Source organism: Lathyrus oleraceus, chromosome 2 (assembly GCF_024323335.1).
Source record: "Lathyrus oleraceus cultivar Zhongwan6 chromosome 2, CAAS_Psat_ZW6_1.0, whole genome shotgun sequence".
In the NCBI taxonomy this organism is placed as follows: domain Eukaryota; kingdom Viridiplantae; phylum Streptophyta; class Magnoliopsida; order Fabales; family Fabaceae; genus Lathyrus; species Lathyrus oleraceus.
In genome coordinates this window covers 114,011,997-114,031,035 of record NC_066580.1, presented here as the reverse complement: position 1 = coordinate 114,031,035, position 19,039 = coordinate 114,011,997, and the positions used below count along the sequence as shown (strand labels likewise).

The 19,039-nt window shown below is 39.4% G+C and overlaps 1 protein-coding gene across 1 annotated transcript; it reads right to left on the bottom strand.

Annotated features, from left to right (window-relative positions):
• Positions 1–16,212: 16,212 nt before the first annotated feature.
• Positions 16,213–18,414, bottom strand: LOC127118381 (transcription factor MYB20). The gene is made up of 3 exons (XM_051048568.1): positions 18,055–18,414; positions 17,559–17,688; positions 16,213–17,044 (listed from the first exon to the last, which is right to left on the bottom strand). The coding sequence occupies exons 1-3, from the start codon at positions 18,281–18,283 to the stop codon at positions 16,393–16,395; spliced, it is 1,011 nt and encodes a 336-aa protein (XP_050904525.1). The 5' UTR covers positions 18,284–18,414; the 3' UTR covers positions 16,213–16,392.
• Positions 18,415–19,039: the final 625 nt, after the last annotated feature.

Here is a 19,039-nt window from a genome sequence, read left to right as displayed (position 1 = left end):
AAAAGTCAAGGTTGGTCAACTGTGGTTGATTCTTTGGTTCTGGTGGATGGAAACGGTTTGAGAGAGCTTATTCATGTCCTAATAGGCCTCATATGTCATGGCAATTAACATCATGGAAGAATTTGAAGCCAATCAGAAAATTTCCCAAAATAGAAACTGGACCTGTAATTTCAACTGCCAAAAATAGAAACTTCTTGATCCTCAACTTACATCATGATACAAGCTTCAAATGAATTTTTGCCCAACATGAAAGTTGAAGATCGTATTCTCCCATTTTCAAAAAGTCCAAGAACTCTCAAATCCCATGTGTGGTTGTCAAGATATGATCAAATCATTTTCATCAATTTTTGAACTTCAAAGGGCCATATCTCCCAAACCATAAGGCCAAATTTGGTGGGGTTTTTTCCTACAAACCACATTTTTCATCCTCTTTCCAAAAATATAAATTTCATGACCTAAAACCTTGCCAATCAAAATGGCATTTTTGGACCTTTTTCATTTAAATTCAAAGTTTGACCAAACTTTGACTTTTTGATTCTTTAACTTTTTCTTGATTTGGCCAATTGGGAAATGTTCCATATATCATTTGTGATTTGCTCCAAGCCTAAAATCATAGCCATACCACCATTACACCATCATTGTGACCAAAATGCAAAAACTTGAAAAAATGGCAATTGGCTTTAAGAGAGTACAACAAGGACAGCAAACCTTCAGCAACATAAAACAGCACAAGCAAAAGCCACTAGCAGCCTTTCAAGCCCAAATTCGTGCAGACAAATACACCTCCATTTCCATTTTCTGCACAAACTTGGCAAATGCATTAAGTTTCAAAAAGCAAAACCAGTACAGCTTTTCAGGTGTACAACCAAAACAGCAAAACTTGGTCTGTTTCCAGCCTTGCCAAAGCCCAAAATCGTGCAGCCACTACACCCCCATTTCCACATGCTCAAGTTTAGCAACTTTGCAAATGAGAGCATTAACATTAAACTAGCTTACAACATGGATTAAGGAGGATAAACAGACCCTTATAAGCTTTCTTCTGTCACATTTCTACCCTAGTTCTTGACAGCCACCACACAGAAAATACATATCCTCTCCTTCTTGCAATTTTGCAGATTGAGATTTTCAGAGCAAAACAATAAAAACCCTCGAGCCCTTCTCCATCATTCCTTCATCTGGACCATCTTTGGAGCCCCTTTGAACCACCAAACCTCAACTGTAGCATGGCCTGTTGCTCTGTTTCCTTCAAGAACCACTAATGGCATTTCGAGCTGTGAAGAGTTCCAGGTATTCTTAAGGTGAAAAAGCTCCATCATCCATCATTTAGTAGCTGTGTCGTCATCTGTTTTGCTCTGAATCACTCAACACAACCCTGTTTCACATTGTCTTCAAAAACAAGTAAGCAATTCGACCTCCTTCTTTTACCATGCCATGATATGCTTTAGATAGATTACATGATGCTGATTCTAATGAATGTTCATTTGCTTGAAATGATTTGGTTATGCTGAGAGAAACATGGTTTTCTTTTTTCATGCTTGAAGTTATGTTCCTTCGATTTGCTCATTTGTGGTGGATTCAATGAAGACCATTGCTATTTTCTTGTTGCCTGGTGTGTGTTGAAGCTATTAGTGTGTTTAGTTTGCATTTCTGAGCATTTTGATTTTTCATGCTTACATGAAGATGATGATCATGCTGTTATCTTGAAACCCTAATTCTGTCCAGATTTTTCTCATGGCTAATGCTTGTTTGGTTGATGATTGATATTGCTTGATGGTCATTATGCCATGCCCTTGTGTGTTTTTGCTCGAAAACTTATTGGATGATTGTTGAACCATGGAGTTGAATTGATGAATGCTACTGAAATTGATGCTGGCTTTTTACAGAAATCTTGTTCTTATGAGGATTGGCTATTGTTGTTACTCATGTTGCATGAAGTATTTCATATACCCTGCTGTTGTGATTGCTTGCTCAAATTTTGTGTTATAATGATGATGACATGATGATTGATGAACCATGAAATTGATGCTGCTAATGCCCTGCTGTTATGCTTGAATCATGGATTTGTCCAGAAAAATTCCTCATGCTTATGTTGTCTTGCTGTTAGCTAGGATTGCATGATGATAAATGCTCATGGCCATATTTTATTGTTGGATGATGTTGTTCATGATTTGGTGATTGCTGTTTGAATAATGATGGTGCATGCTGCTGTAGTTGAAACCCTGGTCCTTTCCATAAATCATGACTTTATGTATGCACAAGTTTGGCTGATGTTATTGCTTGTGATTATGTGATTGATTTCATGGCTATGCTATTACATTGTGTTTGGTCTGCTATTGAATTTGACATACCATTGCTGCATATACCCTGCTGTTGTGTTTAAACTTTAAACTCATGCCTAGAAGTCTCTCATGTTTGTCTTGGTTTTGTTGTGTATAATATATTTGCATTGAAGAGCATTACTACTGTCATGATGTTTGCTTGAGGTTGCATGAAGGTTACTACACCAATGCCCTGTTTCTGCCTGATGTTTTTTGAATTTCATGATTAATGTTGAATGTTGGAGATATCATGAATGCCCTGCTGCTGTTATGATGAAATTGCCCAAATTTTGCATGAATGTGTGTTGGTTTGTTGCTAGCTAGGTATGCATGAACATGTTTGTATCACTCCCCTGCTGTTTACCATGTTTAAATTTCGATATGATGATGGACATTGGTTGATGAATGTTGTTGCTGGTTGAGTTTGTGTGCTGCTGTTGTTGCCAATGCCTTTGCCATGTTGGAAACCCCAAGGGTTTATGTGAAAACCAGAAAATTTGAGATGATTGGCAAGATCACTGTTTCATTGGCTGAGGACCAATGAAAACATTTCGTTTTGCCTTGCCAAAACGCACAGCTTTGATTAGTGAGCTCAGAATTACACATTTGCCACGGTTGACCTTGGTTTGACCACTAGTTCATGCTATTTTGTTCATATTGCATCCATAATTTCATCCAACTTCCACAATTTATTTCTCTTTCACATTTCATCCAAAAATCTTGAAATTTTTTCCTCATGTTCATGAATGTGTCCTCTATTTTATTGTGAATTTTAATTAATTTTTCAGTGGCTGGATTTTAAATGATAATTGTTTTCCCAACATGTATGCAATAATGATACATCTTACCATTTCTTTTGTGAAATACTCATGTTGCATCCAATGAGCTTGAAATTTTTTGTGGAGAAACTAGACACATTGACCTTTGTTTTGGTATAAAGTTTGTGGATTTCCAATTTGTGGTTTGCTGGATATGATTTTTTGAAGTCATGTGTTACATTTGTTGCTATACCATGATCATGCATTTTCCCTAATTTTGTTCACATACTTCCCTACATCCAATTGACCCCATTTTTTGCATGAATGATCCTTTGTATGTCTAATTCATGTATGAATTTTCTTGGAATTTATCTTGCTGTTTTCCATTTTATGTGAGAATTTTCTTCCATGCTTAGTCATTTGTTGACTTTTTGTGATGCACATTGCCATATCTTTGGTGAAATTCTCAAATCTTATTGTATGACCATGAAATTTCATATGTGATAACTAGACATCTCAAGCTTTGCATTGGTGTTAATCTCATTCATTTCTCTTCTGTTTTCAATTTGATATGATTTTTTGAAGTTGACCCATGCTTGTTGACTTTCATTATGCTTACTTGAAATGGTGTTGACTTCATGATTTTAATTGACTGCCTTCCTCTCATTCAAATGCCATGAAATTTTACATGCATGCCATGTTAGATGTTAGGATTGAATGTGATTTATTTCATGATTTTTGAGATTGCTTGAGTTGACTTTTGAATGAAGTCATGCTGTTGACTTTTTGTATGCTTTCTTTGCCATGATTTGTATCCCTTTGTGCATAAAATGATATAAATGCATGATTTGAATGTGGGCCCAATTGTGATTGCTTTCTAATTGGTTGACTTTGACTTTGAGTTGACTTTTCCTTGCTGCCTTGACTTTTTTCTTTCATCTTTGACCCTAGGCTAGCCCTAGTGGTCCTTTGGACTTACTATTGAGTTCCTGTTTCAGGTTGAGCACCATTGCCATTGAGATCGTACAAATGTGATTGGTTTTGATTACATATCATGTACTAACCTTTGTTTTGTAGGTTTGACTCATGTGTTTGAGTCTTGCTTTGCACAGTTGACCTTCTGTGGTTGACTGTTTATTCATTTCCTTTTGCTTTGAACTGTTGACTTGTTTACTAATAAGTTTGACTTTTTCAGGTACACTTTAGTTGCTTTAGTTGCTTGCTTTGCTATTTAGCAATTGCTTTTGAGGTATAATTACTCTCTCTTCATGTAGTCTGGAGACCCGGTCTGTTATTTGACCGGGCAAACTGTCTGAAGTCCTCCTTAAGAGGCAATGCCTGTGTCTGTTTAAAATTGTCCCAAGCAGGAAAAGTCCTTCAAGTAAGGCAATTGGTGGAAGGTAGGGATAAGTAGCCTATCCCCCACTATTCAGTGTGTCCTCTCTTTGCTCCCATTACATGGTTGAAGCATCGAGATAAAAACCCAAGATCTATCGAGTCAATAATGGGGAAAGAGTTCCATCTTTCTGAACTCCCCCACTTTCTATTATTTGATGCTCTCCCTGATTAGGGATAGAAGCAATGAGGCACACCCCTCATCTCCTATTCATCTGCTTCACCTTAGCCTCTCAATGGTAAGGTTAAGAGCAACACTTACCCTATTCCAGTTGGCCCTAGTGCCTAACCTTTTGCTTGAGCCTCTTGTATGCATATAGAGTGTGCTTTTTGTGATTGCCTGTTTGCTTTGCCTCTTTAGGTTTAGCTTAGACTTGCCCTTGTGCAAGGTAGGTTGTGCTTGACTTGCTTCCTGTGCAAGTCAAGTCTGTGTGGCTTAACCCTTGTGTGAGCCATGCTTAGAGCTGTTCGGCCGAACTACGGCAACTCTGATTCTCATGTTCAGATGAGATACGTAGGCACGAGACGCGACGTCTTGCCGAGTTTGACTAACGACTAACAGCTAATCCTTGCTTGCTTTCGCCCTCGTTGCGATCCTTTCTCTCGCCCTCGTTGCGATCCTTTCTCTCGCCCTCGTTGCGATCGAGCCTTTTTTCCCTGCCGGCCGAACTACGGCAACTCTGATTCTCACGTTCAGGTGAGATACGTAGGCACGAGACGCGATGTCTTGCCGAGTTTGACTAACGACTAACAGCTAATCCTTGCTTGCTTTCGCCCTCGTTGCGATCCTTTCTCTCGCCCTCGTTGCGATCCTTTCTCTCGCCCTCGTTGCGATCGAGCCTTTTTTCCCTGCCGGCCGAACTACGGCAACTCTGATTCTCATGTTCAGATGAGATACGTAGGCACGAGACGCGATGTCTTGCCGAGTTTGACTAACCACTAACACTAATTCTTTTCTCTCGCCCTCGTTGCGATTGAGACCTTCCCTTTCTCTTGCCCTAGTTGCAATCGAGACTTTGCTTTTTCCTGTGTCTGCTTAGGATAGGTTGGCCCTTGTGCCATTTAGCTAGAAACCTTAACTTAGGGACGACTTTGCATGACAACATCTAGGCTCGAGTCGTAGTCTCCCTAGTGTTGTGTCTCCCTCTGTTATCTGGTTAAGCTAGATCCTTTGTCCCTGCGTAGGGGAACTACATCGCCCTGATCTTCACACCAGATGAAGTATGTAGGCAGGAGATTGAGCTGATCTCTCCGGGCGCCTTTTCTTTCTTTTGTGTGTGTTGTCTGACCTTTGCTAGGCTCGAGTCCGCAACTCCTTAGCATTTGCTGTCTGTCTGTTTGTGTGTGTTTGACAGTTATAGGCTGAGTCCCCGACTCCCTATTAACCTGTTGTGTTGTTGTGTGCTTGGAAGCCGATGTAAGTCCATCGAGTGGCATTTGGGTTCCAGTGTGTGCGTTTAGGTTCGGATGCTGACATAAGTCCAGTGATTGGCAGTCGGGCTCCACCTTTGCCTGTGTTTGTTTGTGTGCGTGTCAGCCGAGCTACGAATGCTCTGATTCTTCTCTCGTCCGAGAAGATACGTATGCATAGGATGCGATATCCTAGCGAGCATGTGTCGTTTCCCCAGTCCGAACTACTTCGACTCTGATGTCTATGCCTGATAGACTAAGTAGGCCCAGGATACGATATCCTGCCGAGTCAGTTTCAGTCAGTCTCATTCGTTTCTTTCAGCCAGTGTGTGTGTGTTTGAGCAGTGTTTAGCAACCAATATTCCTTCCTTTTGTGCGTGGATCCCGTAGAGTACTACGGATGCGTAGGGTGCCTAACACCTTCCCTTCGCATAACCGACTCCCGAACCCATTCTCTTTGGTCGCGAGACCATGTTCTTTTCCTAGGTTTACTTCGAGCGTTTCCTTTCCCTCTTTTGGGATAAATAACGCACGGTGGCGGCTCTGTTGTTTCTTTCTTTTCCCGCCGGTTTTTCGCGCGATGCGACAGCTGGCGACTCTGCTGGGGACGTAGAGAAGTTGACCTATGCTGGTCCATCTTCCCTGAGCGAGTCTCTCCTAGCGCTCTCTAGGATTAGGGTTTTGGTTGCTTTCTGCTTGTTGTATTTTATTGCATTCATTGTATATATGTACATTTATTGTTTGCATTGATGGTGTGCATTGATGTTTGCATTTCATATTCATTATTCATTACTGGCTGGCTGTCTGTTTTTCTCTGTGTGGGGGGGAAGTCAGTTGAGGTAAAAGGTCCAATACCCAGACCATGAGTGAAAATCTAGGATGATTAGGAATAGAGTGATTCATGGGAAGCGGGTGGTATGGCGCCACTTAGCGGAACATTGATATCACGAGCAGTTCAGACCCTGGTGGGATATTATCGGTGCATACATCGGGTGTGCACAGGATGATATTCTGCGAAAGGTTATTTATGCTGCGTTTCTCTCAGCTTTACCCTGGCCTAGACTACACCCGTGAGTGGGGAAGGGTTATTCATTACAGGTACCGTTGGTGACTCAGTTCTGTTGGTGACTCCTGGTACTGATAGTGACTACGAGTTATATTTCTGGACGCCGGAGGTTTGACCCTGGTATTGATCAGAGGGTTCCGTTTATTTCGGATCCCTGGGCTGAATTTGGGGGTACTCGCTCAGATGGTGACTCAGTTCTCCAGACATGGGTTCAGATGCCAGTTGATCAGATTGACTTTGGGTTTCAGATGGTTGTGATCAGAGTTCAAGCCGAAGTTCTGACCCTGTGCCTTGAGACGCCCAGCCTGACCAGTCATGTTGCATCATTTGCATCATAACATGTTTATTTTCAAAAAATAATAGTGCAAAAAAAAAAGAAAAAAAGTTAACTCGCATACACATATCCTTTTCAGGATCATTCATGATAAAATAGCATCCGCATCATGCATATCATGCACATATCATCCTTGCATTGCAGACATGTTTGGGGACAAGACTTCTCACTTCGGTTCTTGACTGAGACAGGATTGCTGACCGCCGACCGCATCGGTACTCAACCAGACTCAATCATCAGAGGATTATGGATCAGGTTCAAGCAGAGTTGGCTGAGATGAGGGCAAACGTGGCCCAGTTCATGACAACAATGCAAGGAGTTGTTCAGGGGCAAGAGGAGTTGCGTGCCTTAGCCCAGAGACTGGAAGCTGTGATTCCAACTGCCAACCGTGCTTCACCAGTGGGTGTTCCTGTGGATGATAATGTTGTTGCTGCCGCTCCCGCTAGTAATTTTGATGTGGGTGATGAATTAAGGGGGATCAGAATCAGTGAACAGCCTCTTGCTGCGGAGACTGTTAATGTCAGAGCAACCCGCGCTCCGGTTCGCCATCCTGGTGCTTCAAGTTCTTCCGGTTCTAAGAAGACATACTATGGGGCACCCAAAAGGGGAGAAAGTGAAACAAATGCTGTGCACCGTCGGAGGAGTGCAAACAGAGGACAATATCGGCAAGTTGCTGCTGTAACTATTCCAGCCACTCAACCCAACAGCAACAGAGAAGACCAGCTCAGCAGCATCAGCGTCAGCAACATCGTCCTCAGCAGCAGGCTTCCCAACCTCAGAATGATAATCAAGCCAGTGCGAGTAATGAGAGGAAGAAGATCATTTTCGATCCAATCCCCATGTCCTACGCCGAACTGTATCCCACTCTGATAGAGCGGAACTTGATCACTCCTAGAGACCCGCCGCCCATACCCGTCAACCCTCGGTGGTGGTATAGGCCTGAACAGCATTGTGTGTATCACTCGGGTGCTCCTGGTCATGATGTGGACAGTTGTTTCCAGCTGAAGGTGAAGGTTCAAGACCTTGTGAGGTCAGGTATCCTGATTTTGGAAGACTTAGGTCCCAATGCTAATCAAGTTTGAAGATAACAAGTCCTGGGCTGGCGCCGACTTTTCTTCAGAAGGGTTGTTCGGAAAGCAGAAGCTGCTGATGCAAGAAATACTGACAGTTGTCGTCCCCGATGGGATCTATCACAATTGGGTCACTGTGGGCTTTCCTACAGTTGTTCATAAGTCAGAGTAACAATCACTTTGTTTAAAAACCCTTCTCCCATGCCAAAAGGAGAAGTGATGACATTGTTGGCAACATTTTGTGCAATGATATTTTCATTCAAATAATTCGTGTTAAAACATTTGTTTTTCCAATTGTTTTCCCTTTTCACTTTTGCATGAAATTGGTGATCACAAAAAACCTTAAAAAACAAGAATAAAAGCAATCTTTTCATCTGCATAACGATTGTCTTGTTTGATTTTCAAAGAGCTTTTCATATCAAAATCTTTATGCAGGTTGTTTCTTAAACCCATTGAACATAGTGATCGGACGTCATCTCCCAATTTTGAATTCCCTGTATTCGAAGCGGACGAAGATGATGTTGAAGGGATTCCTGACGAGATTTCCCGACTTCTTGAGCAAGAAAAGAAGATCACTCAGCTGCATCTCGAGAATCAGCAGAACAGCCAACTGGGGCATTATCAAAAAAGAGAAAGAAAAAAAAAGAGGAGGGTGCAAAATCAAAAAAGAAGAAATCAATCAAAATCAAAAGAAATCAAAAGAAAGAAAAAGAAAAAAAAAACAAAAGAAAGATAGCACCCTCAAAGTCCCAAGTTGACTGATGCTGAATTCGATCGAAAAAAAGAGATCAACTGCCATGTGTCATGGTCAAGTTATATCAGCAGAGAGTGAAAAAGCATTCAACAAGAAGGTCAAGCCTCGTGTGTTCCGAGGGACCTTGTGCTCAAGAAAGTCCTGTCTTTCGTGCCCGATTCCAGGGGCAAGTGGACTCCAAGCTATGAAAGTCCATATGTTTTCAAAAGAGCCTCTTCAGGCAGTGCTTTGACACTTACAGCAATGGATGAAGAAGTTCACTCGTCCTGTGAAATTCGATGCAGTCAAGAAATACTTCGCCTAAAACAAAAAAAAAAATCAAAAGCTCGCTAAGTCGAACACCCCAAAGGGCGACTTAGGCAAAAAGGAGCGTCTCGGTGGATTGAAAACCCGAAAGGGCGATCCAGGCAAAAGTTAGAGACATTGAAAGAAAAGAATTCGCATCCCGCTAGATTGAACACCTCACACTGGGGCAATCTAGGCAAAAATTAGGGATTTGGCAAGTAACTGCATCTTGACAAGACTGTGCTCTATATCTGTCATCCGTCAGGGATTCTCGATTCGTCGTCGACTGAAGCTCCGAATACATCGAAAGTTCGGAATGGTAGAGGAAAGGTCATTATGTTCAATGTAGCCCTCTCCAATATATATCACCGATTTCAAACTTGTGCAGATCTATGGAGTCTCGCCCTTTGCAGACTACCATTCCATCACATCAATTTGAGCTTTTAGCCAATTGTTTGCACTCTTATTTGTTTTAACTCAACAAATGTTTTGCATGTTTTAAATGATAAAGTATCATTGTTTTCAAAATAAACAAATTTTTCACAAAATTGTTCTTAAACAAAGTGAACATTCACGATGATGGAAGGATACTTAGGAGACCCACAGTGCTCTCCCGGGGGTGGTATGATTACCAACAGGTAAGACAATTGATCGTATCTCGAGCATGACTGTATCTTTATCTTGCAGAACCTCGTATGGTCTCTCCTCAGTGAATCTGCCCGATGCAGTGTTGTTTGAAGTTGTTTATCTTCATGTTCCCGATTGGACAGATTCTTCCTCCAAATCCCTGTTAGCTCTATTGTGGGGCATCCCCAGTAGAGTGCTGTTTGAGCCCTATCGTGGGGCATCCCCAGCAAGTTTGCTGTTTCGGACATTATTGTGGGGCAGCTCCCCTAGCAGAGTGTTTACTGAAGACTTCAACTTTCGCCTCTCCACCAGGGCAGTCTTCCTCTCCACCAGCCTGGGTGTTTTTCTTTGAAGATGCAGTATTTGGAGGATCGACATCCCCATAATCCGGCATTCCCTCAGATGGATCCCTCAGCGGAGTTGTTGGCATGATGAGCTCTCTCAATGCCTATGTATCCTCATCAGAGATCTGGTTGCTTCTTGGTCTCCCTGATTCCCAGCGCAAGTTGTTGCGGCGCATACGCCTGCATGTTGAACTCTGTTCTCCGGTTGTGACCGACGATCCCTCCGGAAGCCTCTTGTGGCTCTTCCTCCCCTGCAGGATGGTGACTTTGGTTTTCTCTCCGGATGATTGATTCCTGGACCTGCATGTTGAACATGTCTGTTTGTCAACATTCATCATACATTTTAGGTATAAAACATACATGCATAATCATAGCACTCAGGTACTCATGTTGCAGCTGTTGCCGGGTATCTGTTGATTGTTACCTCCTGCTATTTGGTAATACAAATCTTTCCAGTAGATTTTCCTCAAGCAAATATGGGTGTGTCTGATCTCTCCATGTAGAGTCTGCCCCTTAAGTAGAAAGTGTCTATCCTTTCCTGCCATTTCCCCACTGAGATACATCCTCGTGGATGACGGTTGCTTCCGTTCCCTCCCTACACGGGATGGGTTTTCCCTATTGAGTTCTTTCCTCATTAGGATGAGTCTTGTTTCAGTCTGCCTTTTTGGATCAATCCTAAATTGGCTTTCTGTTGTCTCCTGTACTTCCCGGGGCATAAATGAATAGTCGCTCATTAACCGGCACTCATTCATCTTATCCTCAGCGGAATTTGTGGCTTCTACCTACGAACCGGTAGCTGTAAGTCCTTTCTTTACGGTCTTCTACCCACTAGCTGGTAGTTGTAAATCCTTTTTTCTCACTCTGTCTCTCAGCAGATCGTTTGGCCTCTACCTACAAACCGGTAGTTGTAAGTCCTATCTTTGTGGTTTTCTACCCACAAGCTGGTAGTTGTAAAATCCCACTTTCATCCCATTGGCAGAGTTAACCCTTTGTGCTCATCCCGATGATGACTGGTTACCTTTCCTTTCCTACGGCAACTCTGATTCTCATGTTCAGATGAGATACGTAGGCACGAGACGCGATGTCTTGCCGAGTTTGACTAACCACTAACACTAATTCTTTTCTCTCGCCCTCGTTGCGATTGAGACCTTCCCTTTCTCTTGCCCTAGTTGCAATCGAGACTTTGCTTTTTCCTGTGTCTGCTTAGGATAGGTTGGCCCTTGTGCCATTTAGCTAGAAACCTTAACTTAGGGACGACTTTGCATGACAACATCTAGGCTCGAGTCGTAGTCTCCCTAGTGTTGTGTCTCCCTCTGTTATCTGGTTAAGCTAGATCCTTTGTCCCTGCGTAGGGGAACTACATCGCCCTGATCTTCACACCAGATGAAGTATGTAGGCAGGAGATTGAGCTGATCTCTCCGGGCGCCTTTTCTTTCTTTTGTGTGTGTTGTCTGACCTTTGCTAGGCTCGAGTCCGCAACTCCTTAGCATTTGCTGTCTGTCTGTTTGTGTGTGTTTGACAGTTATAGGCTGAGTCCCCGACTCCCTATTAACCTGTTGTGTTGTTGTGTGCTTGGAAGCCGATGTAAGTCCATCGAGTGGCATTTGGGTTCCAGTGTGTGCGTTTAGGTTCGGATGCTGACATAAGTCCAGTGATTGGCAGTCGGGCTCCACCTTTGCCTGTGTTTGTTTGTGTGCGTGTCAGCCGAGCTACGAATGCTCTGATTCTTCTCTCGTCCGAGAAGATACGTATGCATAGGATGCGATATCCTAGCGAGCATGTGTCGTTTCCCCAGTCCGAACTACTTCGACTCTGATGTCTATGCCTGATAGACTAAGTAGGCCCAGGATACGATATCCTGCCGAGTCAGTTTCAGTCAGTCTCTTTCGTTTCTTTCAGCCAGTGTGTGTGTGTTTGAGCAGTGTTTAGCAACCAATATTCCTTCCTTTTGTGCGTGGATCCCGTAGAGTACTACGGATGCGTAGGGTGCCTAACACCTTCCCTTCGCATAACCGACTCCCGAACCCATTCTCTTTGGTCGCGAGACCATGTTCTTTTCCTAGGTTTACTTCGAGCGTTTCCTTTCCCTCTTTTGGGATAAATAACGCACGGTGGCAGCTCTGTTGTTTCTTTCTTTTCCCGCCGGTTTTTCGCGCGATGCGACAGCTTCACCATACTAATGTCGGATTCCGAAGCATAGTCAACATCAATCATCCAACTCGTACACTCATGATGCCAAATTTAATTACTCGTTTAATTAATTGATTCATTCTGTCTTTTAATCATATTAATACAGAAATTAAACACCTATCCGATTCATGGTTTCGTAAGTGGCTCTGATACCACTGAAGGAGAATTGCGACCCAAAGCGCAGCGGAAATTAAGAATTTTCTCCTTTAGAGATCCTTACGAATGGTCATGATCAGTGATAGAATATTTACCTCTTGTGACGGTTGAAACCTTTGGTGCAGATCTCTTGTGACGATCAAAACCTTTGATGCAAATCCACGAAGCGATCACGAACGTTGAACGATGACAACGTCTCTACTCAGTCCACACGAACGGGTTCCTTCAATCTTAGTGCTAGCTGGTACGAATGAAGGCTTTGAGTGAGAGAGAGAGAGTGATAGAAAACGAAAATAATGCAACCGCAATTTTTGCTTCTGCACAAGGGTTCTATTTATAGAACCACTTGTGTGGGCTTCAAGCTAAAAGGCCCACTTAAGTGTATTTTGGCCCATTTCTTATAATATGCCTAAAATCACTTAAGTCCATGGTACCTTACCATATTTCGTATTCTACTCAAGTACAACGTACCTTACGATGTTCTATAATTCACTTAAGGGCACCGTACCTTACGGTATTCCTTAGTTACTCTATCTCTCATCAATCCGTCCTTTGTGTGTGACCCTTTAGGTTTTCGTGACGTTGGCAATTATATTAAATTATGCATTTAACATAATAAACAGTGAGCGGTATCTAGCAACACATCACTGCTACCCAAGACACGAAAATGTCAAGTGATCTGACAATTCCTTCTGTGATAATAATTATGTGTATAATTACCCTTTTGCCCTTATGTCTATATTGAACACAAGGCATAGACCGTGTCATCCTTGTCCAGTTCAATATTGGGCCCATAGACATTTATCCTGTTACGCAGGATGGGCAAATTCCATCTAGGTCACTCATGTCCCTTAGCATGCTTCGTGGAGTACCCATTAACTGTCTTTATGGTTATCCAGTTACGGACAACGTTGGATCAGCAATAAAGCACTCGACTCTACATCTAGGGTCCATAGTGGTTTCAGGTCGAAGAGTGGTATACACCATTATCACCATGAGAACAACTTATGACACTTTGCATAACTTTCTATATAGTATTCTCATAGCGGGTCAATCCGGTATAAATATTACTCTTAATATTCATACCTATGTTTAAGACTTGATAACTCTTTATCCATGATCCATGAGATGTGATCATCAGTCTACAAATATAATAATCTTAATGCTTTAATGTTATCCCACTTCACACTAAAGCTCGACTACGGATACTTTAAGAATAATGTCCTTATGTTTAATGTGACCTCATGATTAAGTCATACTTGATACATTAAACAGACTAACTATTCCAGGGACTTTATTAAACAAACGTAATAAAGAAAAAGCCTTTTATTATTAATAAATAATTCGATACAAGTACCAAAAGTATTGGCCTCTAGGGCTTACACCAACATTGGGGGAATATAATCACAACAAACAAATATTTTATTATGCGTAAAAATAGAGTAATGACCGATCTCATTCCTGCCAAGACTCCAACAATCATCACAACTCCATAATTTTATTAATCAGATGTGCAAATCTCTAGTTAGTTCTCATTGTCACATAACTCAATTTTCCCAATTCTCTTTTATGGTAATGACTCCAACTTTTTTTTCCTGCCTTCACAACCTCTCTCTATTCCATTCTTTTTAGATGACAAGCTTCTATAATGTTTAAATTTTAAAACCGTATTAACCTATATTTGGTAGCACTCATGCTATATCATATTTCATTATTCTTAGGATTGTCAATTGTATTTCCTTCATAGTTGTTGGTAGAATTAGCTTCCAACTATTTGGAAAGGTGCCAAATTTGTGTTTATAAGTTTATGATATATTCTTCAATGTTCTTGTTACTCATCTATTGATCAAACCGCAAATTGTGAAATTATTTGTCAATGTTTGCATGAATTAATTAAAAGTATCTTCCACATGAGAAAGTCCATCCCTTGATTAGGTTGGTGACTGTTCTCTTTGAGCTATTGTCGTTGGTTATCATTCTGGTATATTTGTTGATGTCTTTGATGAGGTGTTTGATAGTATTATTGTGAAGGATGTGTTTGATTTGAGTGATGTTGATATTGATTTGAATATTGTTGTTGTTGGTCTTGAATTCTAGTTATGATCGATATATCTTAATATTGCTACCCTTGATTGGATCCTTCAACGAAGGTGTAAAGGTTTTAAGCCTCAAAGTAGGTTATATCAAAAATATGGGAATCACAAGTCCTTGTAATAACATCATATTTTAGAGGTGCTTGGAGACTTGGAGAGATGTATATCGTCTTGCCAAGTTAATTGAAAGTGTGTTAGGCAACTCTAAGAAAGAAGATTTGGGTCAGGTAAGAGTTCATATTGAGGACAAGGATAGAAAAGTGAGCATTGACATCAAGTAATACCTTCCAAAGGTTGTGGATGGTCACTTCACATCAACGGTGAATGTGTGTAGGTCGTCTAGCGTGATCCCATATAATGGAGATACAATAAAGATTTTAGATGATAAACACTCGTACATTCCAACTCCCTTCATCTCGACCAACTTATTATTTCAAGCCCCCCCTTATGGCTAAAATTGACATTATATTCAGATCCAATAAATTATTCCCCAAAGTAGCATCATGCGGTAGTGATGGTTTATGAGTCCAATACATTTTAGACACACTGTGTGGAGTATGTTTTGTTACTACACACGATATTTTATCTGTTATAACTCAAGTTGTTAACTTATGGCTAAGAGGATCATGTCCAATGAATTTGACAGAGTTTGTTGCTTCCGCATCCTTGTTGCCCATCATTAAAGCAATGGTGGATTACACCATATTGGTGTATGTTCTACTTGGAGGTGTATCCAAGTTTGAATTGAAAAAAGTCAATAAAAGTGAGGCATAATATCTTAATTATTTCTAATTTTAGACTGAGGTATCCAGTGGTGCTGAGGTCATTTTACATATGGCAAATAGGTTCTTGAATAAATGACATGGAAATTGTTTTTTAATTATGTGATGACACTTAATCATGATACTAGTTTAAGTATTTTTATTCTAATAATTTGTGTTATTTTTTACCTTTTTTTAATCAGATTCTAAAACATCCTGAAAAAGTTTGATCGGTGTCGAAATCACTCTAACTAGAGAAAAGTCAACAAATCTTAAATAACTTGTAATAAAAATTAATTATCATGCACCAAACTCGGACTAATTAACCAACTAACTTTAAGAGTTCTTTTAAAAGATTTTAAATGGCAATTTTGTATCACTAGTAAGTTAGTGATTATGTTTGATTTTGGGATCCAATCCAAGACTAAAATCAATGAAATAAGTAGCTTTAATATTTGTCTATATTTATTAAAACATCATAGATGTCTCACACCTCTCACTAAATTAATGATATTGACTAAATGCATCAAACTCGCTCACTTTGGTCTCTCCACTAAAAATACATTCATGATTAATCATCTCACATTCTAACCCCTTTCTATGCTACCAACTCAACTTATATTAACTAAAATTGAAAGTGACATTCAAAAGTTGCCAATAAACATTTCCATTATCTTTACATATAACTTTAATGCTAAACATTTGTGTTTTTCCTAATTGATCATTCATGGTTTATTCTCTATAAATACTCAAGAAACAAACTTTTTTTTTGCCTTTTCAAAAAAAAAAAACTTAAGAGAAAATTACAAGTAAAATGAAGAAAAAATCAAATCAAAACAATCTATATGCCCAAGATTCTGAATCCACAATCATCTCATCAAATGCTTGCTTTCTTTCACCATTATTAACACAACCACCATCATCATTAATAAAAATATTCAAGCTACTAATAAAGTCATCATCCCAAAAAGGCAAATTGTTGCTAATGTTCTCTTCCTTGTTATCATTATTAGACCATTCAAAATCAGGGAGTTGGAGATCTTCAAGAAAATTGGTTGAATTTGATGTAGACGATGAAGAGGTTGATGAAGATGAATTAGACACTATAATCTCATTAGGTTCTATCATTGGAACCTCATCTATACAAAATCCATCAATTAACTCCATTGTGTCAAATAAGGGTGTTATTGTACTTTCACCTTTTTCCTTCATTTCAATGTTACTTGATGATTCAATTGAAGTCTCTTGCTTCTCAATCTTTGTGTCAGTGTCAATTGTCAAAGGTTGTTGGTTTTGTTGTTTTTCTTCTATCGGTTGGTGTAGTTGTTGATTTTGAGTTTGATTCATTGTACTACTAATTAGTGGTTTGTGAGTGATAGGGTCAATCCCCATTTTCTTGAGCTTTTTCTTTATGTGAGTGTTCCAATGATTTTTTATCTCATTATCTGTTCTTCCTGGTAGATGAGAAGCAATCTTCGACCATCTAAAAAAATATAACTAACCAAATTAAATAAAAGAATATTTATAATTTCATTATTTTAATATATATATATATATATATATATATATATATATATATATATATATAAAAGTTCATACGTAATTGTTGCATCACTTAAAAGGAAGAATGACTTTATAGGCACTGAAAAGCTCCATTTTCCAAAGTCATTTAAGTTAAGAAAGAAAAATTACTTCATTTTCAGTCAACTTTAAGTTCAATCATAAGTATTATCCTTTTATTTTTATTATATCTTAAAAATAGAAACCATGGTATAGAAAAATTTGTCACGTCTCTTTCTCATTGGTGGTAAGAGCTGGGACCATGTTTTTTTATTCCAAATACTAAACTGTTTACCACTTGATGAGCATGATTATAAAAGTAATTAATTCAATTAAGTAAGTGCATTTGTCGTCATTAAGGTTACTATTAATAAAAAATTATTGGGTTCACCTTATTCAATTTAATTAGTCATTAGTAAAACAGTGGAAACTAGTACCTGTTCCCAAGTTGAGCATGAAGATCAATCACCATTTTCTCTTCATATTCTGATAAAAGTCCTCTTTTTAAATCTGGTCTCAAGTAATTTGTCCATCTAAGTCTACAACTTTTTCCACACCTTAATAATCCTGCATGTTGAATATCATAATTGCATTTTTAAAAAAAAAATTTGAATTCATTGAACTAATTATTCTATTTCTGATAATAATGCCAAATAAGAAAAAAGACCAAACCACCTTAACCATAATCCAATTATAGAAACTTGCATATTAAGGATTAAATATATAGTTTTGAGAATAGATTTTTAATGTACACTTGATTAATACTCAATTAACACATTTGACTGCAATTATCTGTAATACTGATATGACCGGTCATTACAGATAACGGTAGTCAAATGTAAAAAAACCATATGGTTTCGTGGTGTAAGTGATAAGTGATTAGTGTGTAGAAGAAAAATGGTGAAAGAAAGAGCAAGAGGAATGAAAGGAGACCTGCCAATTTAGGGACAGCCCTCCAGCAGCATTGACCATTAGTGAGGATGAAAGTGATGAGCTTCTTGTCTTCCTCAGCAGTCCATGGTCCTTTTTTCAATCCCACTTTCTCACAACAAGGTTGCCTTCCCATTTTTCTTTTGAGAATACTATAAAAAGTTGAGAGGATAAGGGAGTTGTTATTTTGAGAGAGTCTTGAGAAGAAGAATAGGTTAGGATAGTGCACCATCACCTACTTATATATACAAAATTCAGCTAGTGTGTTCTAAACTCTTAACTCGACTATGACCCATAAACCCACTATCTCGAATTTATTTTATTATTTCAATCATCAATTCAAGCTGTTCACATTTCATTTCTATGTACTTTGTAATTTATTTTTTGGGTTGCTTTAATTATGACTTATAGTTTACATAGGACACGTGTGAAGCAGGATGAGATTTAGCACACACGTGTCGTGTTAGTCAAATGAGAGAATAGTATACATTTTAGAATTTGTGTGTTAGAGGTTTCAATGGTTCTCGGTGTAACTTGTGTGGTAATTAAGATAATTGAGACTAGTTAAAAAAATTGTGCTTAATAGATGGGTGATTGCATGTGGTTTTGGTGTATAAGATGAAAGAAGAGAGAATTAAAATAACAAAGTTTTACATTTCTTCAAACCAATTGATTACGCACATCCACTGTACATATCATTGTTTATAATTATTTGTTTACATAATTAACAATAATATCACATAGGCAAAATGCTGACTTACACTAGTTAAGTTAAACTTAAGAAAATCAATACTACTGCTACTATTACTGAATATGAATTATTTATAACATCATCCCTCAATTCATATTCAACTATTCAAAACTAACAACACTAATTCCATCTCTCAAGTGAAGAAACTGATAAGTCTTTATCGCTTTCGTCAGAACGTCTGTCAGTTGCTTCTGGGTGCTACAATGCATAACTTCTAGCACTCCATTCTGAATCTGA

Bases quoted from the DNA above. Each gene is read 5' to 3' on its own strand.
- LOC127118381 (XM_051048568.1), bottom strand. From the start codon at position 18,283: ATGGTGCACTATCCTAACCTATTCTTCTTCTCAAGACTCTCTCAAAAT. The intron at 17,689-18,054 runs GTCTCCTTTCAT...TTCAACATGCAG, and splicing joins GGCTGTCCCTAAATTGGCAG to GATTATTAAGGTGTGGAAAA. The intron at 17,045-17,558 runs GTACTAGTTTCC...ATATTTTTTTAG, and splicing joins CATGCTCAACTTGGGAACAG to ATGGTCGAAGATTGCTTCTC.